The sequence below is a fragment of the Chiloscyllium plagiosum genome, unplaced genomic scaffold (assembly GCF_037043375.1).
Source record: "Chiloscyllium plagiosum isolate Xiang-an unplaced genomic scaffold, Cpla_swu_hap1 HiC_scaffold_22, whole genome shotgun sequence".
Lineage (NCBI taxonomy): Eukaryota > Metazoa > Chordata > Chondrichthyes > Orectolobiformes > Hemiscylliidae > Chiloscyllium > Chiloscyllium plagiosum.
Window position 1 is genome coordinate 9457434 of NW_028270160.1, and position 13295 is coordinate 9470728.

The 13295-nt window shown below is 41.4% G+C and overlaps 1 protein-coding gene across 2 annotated transcripts in view; it reads left to right on the plus strand.

Annotated features, from left to right (window-relative positions):
• The first annotated feature begins 1031 nt into the window (after positions 1-1031).
• The window catches only part of LOC122561329 (metal transporter CNNM4), a 111623-nt gene continuing 99359 nt past the window's right edge, over positions 1032-13295 (plus strand). The window contains exon 1 of one of the 2 annotated variants that reach the window (XM_043713034.2): positions 1032-2494. In XM_043713034.2, coding sequence (XP_043568969.2) covers positions 1078-2494 — 1417 coding nt within the window. In that variant the 5' untranslated portion in view covers positions 1032-1077. The remainder of the gene's footprint in view (positions 2495-13295) is intronic. The other variant, XM_043713035.2, reaches the window with a different exon arrangement.

Genomic DNA, 13295 nt, shown 5'->3' on the forward strand with positions numbered 1-13295 from the left:
TAATCTGATTCTCTGACTCCAGCTTTTTGTAGACCTCTCTTTCCCTTTCATCTTTCCTGAAGAAGGGCTTATGCCCGAAACATCAATTCTCCTTCTCCTTTGAGCTGCCTGACCTGCTGCGCTTTTCCAGCAACACATTTTTAAGCTCTTGCCAAACAATGTTTCAACATCATGTTCTGAATTTCTCAGCATAAGCTCCTCCACCTTTCCAGTTCCCTCTCTTCAACTGATAAATATGAGAATTGGGAGCAGAAGGTGACCATTCGGCCCCTCAAACTTGCTCACTATCATGATTGATCTGATTGTGAGTTCAAGGCGACATTCCTGCCCACTGCTGGTAACCTGTGACTCAGTTAGTCAAGGATCTATTTCTGCCTTACAGATCATCATTGATTCTGCCTTCATCAATTTCTGGAGAAGATAGTTCCAAAGATTCAACTATCTGAGAGAAAATATTTATTTTCATCTCTAACTTCAATGAAAAATCTCTTATTTTTAAATGGTGTCCACATTGTTCTTGTTTCTCCCACAAAGGGATACACCCTTTCAGCATCCACCCAGTCACAGGGTCATAGAGCAGTTAGAACCTCTCAGCACTCAACACCTTTCAAAAAGTTCATCTGAAACTCCAAAGGATATAGGACCTGCCTGTCAAAACTTTTCTTAAAAATAAACCCCACCCCTTAATCATCATTTCCACTGCCAGCCCCGCCCATTCCATATTGAGCCCCGCCCACGTCCAGCTTAACCCCGCCCAAAACACCGGTCTGTCTCCATTCACCACAGTGACCCGCCCATTCGCGACTCTGCCTCCGCCCACTCTACGATGAGATCCGCCCATTTCCTCGCGCTGCGCTTTACGTACATCACTTAGCACCGCCCATCACGTCAGCGCAGCCCATCACCCACTCGGCCCCGCCCACTACCCGCTCCACTCCGCCCATTGCACCCAGGGTCCCACCCATTCCCCACGCGGCCCCACCCATTCCCACCTCGGCTCCGCCCTTTACTCACTCGGCATCGTCCGTTTACCCGTTCGGCTCCGCCCCCTGGCCGCGAGCTCCCTCCCTTAGTAAGATGGCGGCGCCGTGCGCCCGGCCGCCTTTGGTTGTTTACCTCTGGCTGTGGACGGCGGCGGTAGCCTCGGCCTCTCAGACAGTGTCGCCGCCGTCCCGCTCCGAGTTGCTGAGCATGAGGCCGGACAACACGGTGGCGGGCTCCGTGTACCTGGAGGGTGGTCTGCTGAAGGTGACGGAGGGCACCCGCTTCAAACTGCGGCTGTACGGCACGGGCCTGAGGGGGAGCGGGTTGCTGGGCGACGGCGGAGCCCGAGGCCCCGGTCTCTCCTTCGTGGAGGTGAGCGGCCTGCTGGAGACGGCGGCCGGCGGCGCCCGCCAGCAGCGACAGTCCCAGCGGATCTGCCAGCAGGGCAGCTCGGACATCGTCATCCTGGGCTCGAATCTGTCCGACCGCTCGGTCCTGGTGGAGTTGGAGGCCATGTACCTGCGGAAGGACGAGAAGATCAAGTACTACTCGCTGTGCGCCCGGATCGGGGGTCAGGACGCTCATGGCTGGGTCAACTTCAAGACTGAGGACTTCCACCTGGCCGTGGTGGAGAAGGAGCAGACAAGCACCCTCAGGTTCCAGATCCTCATCTCCTTGCTTTTCCTCTGCATGTCCACCCTCTTCAGTGTCCTGAACATCAGCCTGATGGCTCTGGACCCAGTGGAGCTCAGAGTAATCAAAAACAGCGGCAACGAGAACGAGAGGAAATACTCTGAACGCATCGAATCCGTGAGGAGACATGGCAACTACCTGCTGTGCACCTTGCTGCTGGGAGATGCCCTGATGAACTGCTCCCTGACCGTCTGGCTTTGCGAGATGTTCCACAGCACATGGCTGACAATCCTGGTCTGCACCAGTTGTATATTTTTCTTTGGAGATATCCTCCCCCACGCTATCTGCTCTCGACATGGCTTGGCCCTAGCTTCCAAGACCATCTGGGTGACTAAATTTTTCATGGTCATCAGCTTTCCAGCCTCGTACCCCATCAGCAAACTCCTGGACGTTATCTTGCAACAGCAGATCAGCAACTTCTATACAAGGGAAAAGCTGATCGAGATGCTCAAGGTGACTGATCCTTATCACGATCTAGTTAAAGAAGAGCTCAACATCATTGAGGGAGCCCTTGAACTCAGGAAGAAGATAGTCGAAGATGTCTTGACCCCTTTGGGCGATTGCTTCATGCTGAGCTCTGAGGCCATCCTGGACTTTGCGACCATGTCAGAGATCATGCAGAGTGGCTATACAAGGATTCCTGTCTACGAGAATGAACGCTCAAACATTGTTGACATACTTTTTGTGAAAGATTTGGCCTTTGTTGATCCAGATGATGACATGCCTTTAGCAACAATGACAAAGTTTTATAACCATCCTCTGCATTTCGTGTTTAATGATACAAAACTGGATTCTGTGCTGGAAGACTTTAAAAAAGGCAAGTTGGTGCATTTAAAATTTGAGCGTCACTCATTGAGGCTGCAAACATTACTATTAGATATGGCATTGGTTTTGGCCCATTGCATTATTTTTTTAGAATTAACTATTTACTCCAAGATAAACATTTCAGGGCTATAATTGAAGAGCATTCAAATTGGATAGCTCTTTCAAAGCTGTAATGGACCTAATACCTGTCTTCTGTGCTGTGAAATATCTAAGTTTGTGGATATTCATAAAAGCCTGTTTGGAATTGTATGTTTTTTGATGTTGCTGTCCAATGACTGATATTTTATTAAATAATTAAATTGTTTGATTTCCCTACAATCCTCAATTTAAAAAAAAAATGTTCATGGGATGTGGATGTTGCTTGCTTAGAGTCATGGAGATGTACAGCATGGAAACAGACCCTTCGGTCCAACCCGTCCATGCCGACCAGATATCCCAACACAATCTAGTCCCACCTGCCAGCACCCGGCCCATATCCCTCCAAACCCTTCCTATTCATATACCCTTCCAAATGCCTCTTAAATGTTGCAATTGTACCAGCCTCCACCACATCCTCTGGCAGCTCATTCCATACACGTACCACCTTCTGCGTGAAGAAGTTGCCCCTTAGGTCTCTTTTATATCTTTCCCCTCTCACCCTAAACCTATGCCTTCTAGTTCTGGACTCCCCGACCCCTGTCAGCATTTATTGCCATTCTCTAATTGCCCAGAAGTCTGTTAAGAATCAGTCGCATTGCTGAGTCTGGATCACATATCAGCCAGACCAGGTAAGGAAAGTAGATCTTCCTAAATGATATTAGTGAACCAGATAGACTTTTACCATAATTGGCAGTGATTATACAGTTACCATTGTCTGCTTTGATTTCTGCATTTTTATAGTTTTAGCTTCATTTGCAGCTTCAGTTATCTATAATTCCCTCCCTATATTTCTTTGACTCAAAGAAGGAAATAGAGATGGTCCTTAAAGCTTACTTCTGAGCAAGCTTTTGGTTCTCAACCCTACTTCTAGCCTTCTGAGACTCAGTATGAAATTACATTTAACCATAGTCCTGTGAAGGAACATCTGACTGCAATGTTGCCAAAAATGTTAGTATATTGTGACACAAATATTCAATTTGCAAATATCTTATGTCTAAGTCCAGTGATTGGTAAATATTTCCAATGTTTGCAATTCATATCAGAAAATTTTAATGTGCCATTCAATATAATTAAATTCATTGATTGCAAGTTTTTAAAAATGAGTTGCAAGCAAAGCTGTGTCATTTTTTGTTGTTATCATAAGTTTATATAAATTTTTAGGCATTTATAAAGTTCCATATAAAAGATTGTTGGCTAGAATTGAAGCTCTTGGAATTGAAGGCAAATTACTGACCTGGTTAAAGGATTTGTTAGAAGGAAGTAGGGAGTCTGTCCAGAACTCTTGCAACATTGTTTGGGCCTAAAATGATCAGCCTTCCACAACCACAAAAATCTTTAATGCTAAATATGACACTAGCCTTTCAGCTGATTCCTATTGATTTTAAGTTTACAATGGGGTCTTCAATGCCACACCTGTTCTAAAACTGTCCTGTCTCTCACTTCATCACTGGAGTTGAACTCTCATGTCCACATTTGTAGCAAGACTGTGATGAAGTTTAGAGCTGAATGATCCTAGCTGAATCCAAACTGAACTTTTGTAGAGTTTAATCAGGTTTAATCAACCTGTGCAGATGTGTTATGACACACCTCTGAAGCAGCTGAACTTGAACCCAGGCCTTCCAGCTCAAAGGTAAGGATCCTACCACACTGTCACTAGAGCCCTAACCTGAACATTTGTAAGATTACTGATGAGTAAGTCTGCTTGATTGCACTATCGTTGGTACCTTCCATTACTAGATTGTGATTGGTTAAGGGTTATTCCACAGTGGTTACCTCTGAGCTAGAAGATTTGTGTTGTAGATCCACCTGCTTCAGAGGTGTGTCATAATATCTTTGAAAAAGTTTATTAAAATATATCTTGGTTGGCAATTGGCAAAATCAGATTGATTATTCTTTTTGTTGTCAGGGCATAGTTGGGCAATTCTACTTTTTTTGGATAGGTGGTAATGTTTTTATTGTACTGGAGCAATGTAGCTAGGATATGGCCAATTCTGGTGCACAACTTTCAGTACTACAGTCAAATTGTTGGGGCTTATAGTCTTCGATATATCCAGTGCATTTAGCTGTTTCTTTATGGTGTGGATTGAAGTGAGTGAAGCCTGATTTCTGTGATGGTGGGAATCTTGGAAGAAGGTGAAGCTAGGTCAGATGCTTGACATTTCTGGCTTAAGGTAATTGTAAATGCCTCGCGTCATGCTGTGCATTCAGTGTTGAGTCTTTCCATCATTTTAGATTGGGATTTTAATGTTGCCTCATCCTCTTGTCAGTTCTTTCATTATCCACCAATTACAATTGAATGTGGTATGACGACAGAGCTCTGCTGTGACCTGTTGGTGTTGGATTATGTAGCTCTGTCTATAGCATTTTCTGTTTGCCTGCCTATAGTCCTGTAGTGCTGCTTCATAAGGTTTGCATCTCAGTTTCAGATATTTTTAGTACTCCCCCCACATGCCCTTATATAACATGTTGAACTAGCATTGATCCCCTAACCTAATGGTAATGGTCGAGAAAGGAATATGTCAGGTAATATGGTTACAGAGTAAGGTGGAAGACAGTTTTGCTGCTGCCTAGGCCCACACTGCTTTGTGATATCTTGAGCTGGTAGGTCTACTTTACAATTTATCATGGCGGTAGTGCTAACTACATACTAAAGGGTGTATTTGATGTGAAATGAATCTTTGTCTCCATGAGGATTTACAATACACAATTAGACCAGAAGAAATACAAGCAGAAATAGACCATTTAGTGCATGAAGTCTGCTCTGCCATTTAATAAGATAATGGCTGATCTGGTTACCCATCACACCACTTTGCTGCCTTTTCCCTTTAACCTTTGTTTCCCTTACTGATTAAAAATCTGTCTACCTCAGCATTGAATAGACTTAACAACACAGTATCTAACTGTCTATGGTTCAAAATTCCACAGATTTGCTACCTTCTGAAAGAAGGAATTCTTCTCATCTCTGTCTTAAATGTGCAATCCCTTATTCTGAGATGATGCCTCTAGTCTCAGACTCTCCCACAAGCTGAAACAATCTCTCGGCATCTAGACTGTCAAGTCCCCAAAGAACCCTGTATATTTCAATAAGATATCCTCTCATTCTTCTAAATTCCGGTGCTGACAGGACCAACCTACTCAACCTCTCCTCATACGTCAGTCCCTCCTTACCCAGGATCAACCTAGTGAACTTCTGTGGACTGTTTCTATCTTTCCTTAGATATGAAGCCCAAAGCTGCTCTCAGTATTCCCGCTATGGTCTGGCTAGTGTCTTGTATAGTTTTAGCAAACCTCTAACTTTTATACTCCATTCCTTTAATAATAAAGGTGAACCTTTCCATTTGTCTTCCCTATTACTTACTGAACTTTGCTAGGTTTTCATGATTTATGCCTGAGGACTCTCAAGTCCCTTAATTCTGGATCTTTCATCGGTTAAATCACATTCCCCTCCTGTATACCTGCCAAAGTACATTACATTTTTCCACATCATATTTAATTTGCTTAATTTTTGCCCACTAGCCTAACCACTTACCTTCCCACCAGTTTGGTATTATTTAAAATCTTGGCTATAGTACAGTAACTTTCCTCATTCAAGTCATTAGTATATATTGTAAATAGTTGTTTCCCCAACAATGATCCCTTGCTGCTACAATGTTTATAATTTGGAGGAGCCAGTGTTGGACTGGGGTGTACAAAGTTAAAAATCTCACAACACCAAGTTATAGTCCAACAGGTTTATTTGTGTGATTTTTAACTTTGTACACCCCAGTCCACCATCGGCACCTCCAAATCATAATTGCCATCAATACCATTAACTGCCGGCTCAAAGTGGAGAGGGTCTCCAAAAAGATTACATTTATCAACACAGACATCAAGTTTCTGCAGAAATGCAGGAAAGCAGGAAAAATAAACCTGTTAGACTATAACCTGGTGTCATGTGATTTTTAACAGTAGTTATAGATTGTCATCCTGAAAATGCTTCCCTTAGCCCAAGTCCGTCCTCTACCAGTAAATGTATTCTGTTCTATCAGGTTAATATACTACCTCCAATATCATAACCTATTATCTTATTAAGTAGCCTAAGTAGCCAAAGTGTACTACTTTGCCAAATGTCTTCTAAAAAACCAAACATAATGCATTTATTGCTTCTCCTATTTCTATCTTGCTTATTGCTTCCTAAAAGAATTTAAATTTGCCAGACATGATTTCCCCTTTGTGAAGCTATGCAGACTTTCACTTGATCATATTATATAGTTCTAAATGCTCAGTTATTACATATTCTATAATGGACTTTAATGTTTTCCAAATAACGCTAAGCTATAGTTATATATTCTATCCTTTCTAGCCTTACATTGACAGTTTTCTAATAATAGAGTCATAAAGATGTACAGCACGGAAACAGACCCTTCGGTCCAACTTGTCCATGCCAACCAGATATCCCAACCCAATCTAGTCCCACCTGCCAGCACCCAGCCCATATCCCCCCAAACCCTTCCTATTCATATACCCATCCAAATGCCTTTTAAATGTTGCCATTGTATTAGCCTACACCACTTCCTCTGGCAGCTCATTCCATACATATACCACCCTCTGCATGAAAACATTGCCCCTTAGGTCTCTTTTATATCTTTCACCTCTCACCCTAAACCTATGCCCTCTAGTTCTGGACTCCCCCACCTCAAGGAAAAGACTTTGTCTGTTTATCTTATCCATGCCCCTCATGATTTTATAAAACTCTATTAAGTCACCGCTCAGCCTCTGACGCTCCAGGGAAAACAGCCCCAGTCTATTCAACCTCTCCCTATAGTTCAAATCCTCCAACCATAGCAACATCCTTGTAAATCTTTGCTGAACCCTTTCACATTTCACAACATCTTTCCACTAGGAAGGAGACCAGAATTGCATGCAATATTCCAACAGTGGCCTAACCAATGCCCTGTACAGCCGCAACATGACCTCCCAACTCCTGTACTCAATACTCTGACCAATAAAAGCAAGCATACCAAACGCCTTCTTCACTAACCTATCTATCTGTGACTCCACTTTCAAGGAGCTATGAACCTGCAGCGTTCAGCAACACTCCCTAGGACCTTACATTAAGTGTATAAATGCTGCTAAGATTTGCTTTCCCAAAATTCAGCACCTCACATTTATCTAAATTAAACACCATCTTCCACTTCTCACCGAATTTGCACATCTGATCAGAATCTAAGGATTCTTGGAAGATTATTGCCAGTACATCCACTATCTCTGTAGCTACTTTCTTTAGTAACCAAGAATGCATCCCATCAGGTCCAGGGGACTTTTAGGTCTTTAGCCCCTGTAGTTTACCAAGCAAACAAGAACAGATTTAATGTTTCAAGTTTGAAATGACTCCTGTTTCTCTATTCCACAGATGCTGCCTGATCTGCTAAGTTTCACCAGCACTTTCCCTTTTTTTTAATTTCAGATATATTGCATCCACAATACTTTGTTTTTATTTGTCTGGGGTTTTATATGGATTTGACTGTCTGAGGATGACATACTTCCTTTCCTAAGGGATATGAGTGAACCAGATGGAATTTTAAAAAGAATTGGACATTTCATGATTACCATGCCCAATACAGACTTTTTATTCTAGATTTTTATTTAATTAATTGAATGTCGATTTTCCATCTGGGATTTGAATTTGTCTCAGGAGTATTACTAAACCAGTAACATTACCACTATTCTATCCTTCCCATAATACCATGTTTTCTTCCCTCAAAGGAAATAAAGTATTGATGGAAGAATCATGGAAAAATCATGTTTTTGAAACTCAATGTGGCATTTTAATGTAATTGCCTATTTCAAATTCTCATCTGTGTTCAGTGACAGGCGGTTAATAATGAATATTCTTTAGGGCAGGCATTGAAATCACTTCCAAAGAAACAGCAGGCAGACTGGATGAAACTTGACTTCCTACAGTGACCAGCTGAGATTTAAGAGCCTGTTTATACATATCTCTAAAATGTGGTGATCAGGCACAAAAAATTATCAAGAAGGTTAATGGAATGTTAGTCTCTATATCTAGAGGATTCGTATTTAAAAGAGAAGAAATTTTGCTGTATCTATGTGTGTATGTTTGGTTCGGCCACATCTGGAGTATTATCTGGAGTATATATTACACCTTAGAATATATTGATCTTTAAAGGAATCAGTGCTGATTTGCTATATTATCCAGTTGCAATAGTTAAGACCATAACATATAGGAATGGGAGTAAGGCCATTCGGCCCATCGAGTCCACTCTGCCATTCAATCATGGCTGATGGGCATTTGAACGCCACTTATTGCACTCTCCCTGTATACCTTAATTCCTTGCGAGATTAAGAATTTATCAATCTCTGCCTTGAAGACATTTAATGTCCCAGCCTCCACTGTGTTCAGTGGCAATGAATTCCACAGGCCCACTACTCTCTGGCTGAAGAAATGTCTCCTCATTTGTTTTAAATTGACCCCTCTAATTCTAAGGCTGCGCCCATGGGTCCTAGTATTCCCACCTGACGGAAACAAATTCCCAGCATCCACCCTTTCTAAGCCATGCATTATCTTGTAAGTTTGTATTAGATCTCTCCTCAACCTTCTAAAGTCTAATGAATACAATCCCAAGATCGTCAGCTGTTTACCATATGTTAGGCCTACCATTCCAAGGATCATCCGTGAGTGAATCTCCGCTGGACACGCTGCAGTGCCAGTATGTCCTTCCTGAAGTGTGGGGCCCACAACTGGACAGTATTCTAAATGGAGCCTAACCAGAGCTTTATAAAGTCTCAGTAGCATATCGCTGCTTTTACATTCCAACCCTTTTGAGATAAGTGACAACATTACATTTGCTTTCTTAACCACGGACTCAACCTGCAAGTCAACATTGAGAGAATCCTGGACTAGTACTCCCAGATCTTTGTACTTTGGCTTTATGAATTTTCTCACCGTTTAGAAAATAGTCCATGCCTATATTTCTTTTTTTCAAAAGTGCAAGACCTCACATTTGCTCACATTGAATTTCACCAGCCATTTCTTGGACCACTCTCCAAAACTGTCTAAATCTTTCAGCAGCCTCCCCACCTCCTCAGAACCACCCTCCTCTCCAGCTAACTTCGTATCATTGGCAAACTTCGCCAGAATGCCCCTAGTCCTTTCATCCAGATCATTAATATATAAAGTGAACAGCTGCAGCCCCAGCACTGAACCCTGCGGAACACCACTTATCATTAGCTGCCATTCCGAAAAAGAACCTTTTATCCCAATTCTCTGCCTTCTGTCAGACAGCCAATCCTCAATCCATGCCAGTAGCTCACCTCGAATACCATGGGCCCTCACCTTACTCAGCACCCTCCCGTTATGCACCTTATCAAAGGCCTTTTGGAAGTCTAGGTCGATAGCATCCACTGGGTTTCCCTGGCCTAACCTACTTGTTACCCCTTCAAGAATTCTAACAGGTTTGTCAGGCACAACCTCCCCTTACTAAATCTATACTGACTTGTTCCAATCCGACCTTGCACTTCCAAGAAATTAGAAATCTCATTCTTAACGATGATTCTAAAATTTTACCCATAACTGAGGTTAGGCTAATCGGCCTATAATTTTCTAACTTTTGTCTTGATCCTTTCTTGAACAAGGGGCTTACAACACTGATTTTACAATCATCTGGGACTTGCCCCGACATCTTTGACTTTTGAAAGATTACAACCAACGCCTCCGCTATTTCTTCAGCCAGCTCCCTCAGAACTGGATGATGTAGCCCATCGAGGCCAGGAGATTGATCAATTTTTAGACCTTAATTTAGTTAACTTAGGAAGGAACTGGAACAAAGTCAATGCTTTTGCAAATTTGGGCTTTCTGATTCCAACATTGTTTTGCTAGTGATCTGCTGAAGATTGTACTGGAATATAAAACCATGAAATTTGTTACAATGGATTTTGATACTTGAAAACTAAGATACAGACTTCAAGGATAGATCCTGCAAACAAAAGTGTTAATGAAAGTGGTTTTTCTTGGATCTGTTCTCTGAATATGGTATCACTGACAAAGCTTGTAATAGTAGCACACCATGAGTAGCCCTGGAAGATATTAGTGTGCCTTTATTTTAAACTGCTGCAGGTTGTTCATTCTTTCATCCTTTTTGGTATTCAGGTGAGTAAACAGCTGGCATTACTGAATAAAACTGTACAAAGAAGTCAGTAAGTGAGGGTGTCTCTGATACTATACAGACAGGTTTTAGGTCCACTTGATCTGACAGCGCTATGACAATTGCGCTTTACATGTAAGCTTCATAGGTTTTCTTCAAGTAACATGCAGTTAACCATTCATTTCACATTTAGTCCATAGAAACATGATTGGTAATGTTGACACTGAATTGCTGAATATTATAAATGGGTTATAGTCAGAACAAGATAGAAGAAATAATGGAAAAAGCAATCAACAGACCACTTGGTCACCATTAGTGTCTTGCTCTCAGGCAGACAACATCATTTTTGGTCTTAAAAATACAACTCATTGTAAAAATACAGTACATAACTGCTTTTGAAAACAGTATTATAGTATTAGCATGCTTAAAAGAACCACATCTGAAGTCAAGGGTGGCATGGTGGCTCAGTGGTTAGCACTGCTGCCTCATAGCGCCAGGGACCTGGGTTCGATTCCAACCTCTGGTGACTGTGCAAACTCCACACAGACATTCTCTCCGTGTCTGCATGGGTTTCCTCCCGGTGCTCTGGTTTCCTTCCACAGTCTAAAGATGTGCAGGTTAGGTGAATTGGTCATGCTAAATTGTCCACAATGTTCAGGGATGTCTTGGTTGGGTGTATTAGGCAGGGGTTAAATGTCAGGGAATGAGTCTGGGTGGGTTACTCTTTAAAGAGTTGGTGTGGACTTGTTGGGCTGAAGAGCCTGTTTCCAAACTATTGGGATTCTATGATCTATATCATGATTTATAAATGCGGCAACAGTTGTGTCATTTTCATTCAACTTCCTCAAGTCTTAGAGAATTCTCATCAAGTTTTTTTTTACTTAAATCTCAACAAGAAAACACAGGAAGATGTTAGATTGTTCCTTCACATTTTTAAAATATATTTATTGCTGCTTCTTTGGCAATAACCTATTAACATACATTGTACTGTTTTTATAGACATTTCTAAACTGCCTCCTGGTATTGTGTTAATTTGATTATAACAGTAAAGATGGTTAATTGTAATGCTGGCTACTTTGTATATATTTAACTTGGCATTCCATTAATCTGTAATGAGTCATCAGAGCCACAAAATAAATACAGATGTTATTTCTCAACAGAGCCTCAGATGATAGAATTAACATTCACTAGAATGTGAAGTTTCTATTTTTGATAGAAAAATACTTTAAAAAAAAACACATTTTGAAAGATGTTTACAAGATCATTGCAATGTTATTTTAGTGCTTAGTTTTGTTGACATGATATTTTTGAATAATTTAACAATATGTTCCAGTCTCCACACTATACAGTTGAGAATGCTGGTTCATTCTGAAATGGTCCTGCAGTTACTGGCCAGTTCTTGATGCCTCAACTGTGTGACCATCCTTCAGCTATGAGCTCAGCCAGTGAATGTCAGCTTATTTTCTAACTGGTTGTCATTATAATTGGGAGTGAACTCTGATTAATTTTCTTCCTTAGCCCAGTTCAGTAGAACATTTGTGACAACTGCTGGCTGCAGAACTATGGACGGTTTATCTTCACGAATTCATAGAAAGAAGTGGTACCATGGAATGTGATTTAGCTTAAACCTTGGTTTAGTTTGCTTTTGCCTTGTGGATTCAGTGCAGGGCATAATCCCCTTTTTGAGTCATGACTGGCAACCTAGAAGTATAGTCTGGATCCCATAACTGAAGGTTCACAGAAGTTAAAGTGCAGGATGTCATTCAGACATTGTCTGCCAGAATTTTGGATGAACAAATCACTTATTGCATTCCCCCACCACTTCCCCATAATCCTTCACATTCGTCCTTCTACGATAATAATGCAATTCTTTCTTTGGATGCCTTGATTGAACCTGCCTTCAGCATGTTCTCAGGCAGTGCATTCCAGACCATAACCATTTGTGTGTGAAAAAAATTCTCATAGCTCCATTGATCCTTTTGCCAAGTACTTAAATCTGTGCCTCCTTGTTGTACATCCTTCCACTAATGCGAACAGTTTTTTCCCAATCTATGCTGTATTGATCCATCATGATTTTGAATATAAAGACTACTTCATAACATTCTCTTCAATCTGTATTTAATAGAAGTCCCTAACTCATTGAATCAATCTTGTGAAGCTTTTCTCCAGTGTCTTTATTGCCCTTGTTAACTTTTTTTTTAATTTTTATTCTTTTATGAACTTTGGTTTGGAGCTGTGAACTGGGAATTGTGAGCTGAAGATGATTTGTGTACTTTGTGAACTAGCTTGTGGTAAAAGGAAGAGGAGGATGATTCTGGGTAACCAAGATGGAGGACGGGAAAAATTTCTGGCTGTAACAGCTGCTCCTTTTTTTTGAGGTATTTTAGGTGTTGGAGGTGATTACCTCAAATTCCAGGAGCTGCAATTACTGTTTTATATGCTATTGCATTGTTATGGAACTTTTGAGGAAAAAACAACAGCATTTTAAAAGGGAGAGGAACAGACAAAGGC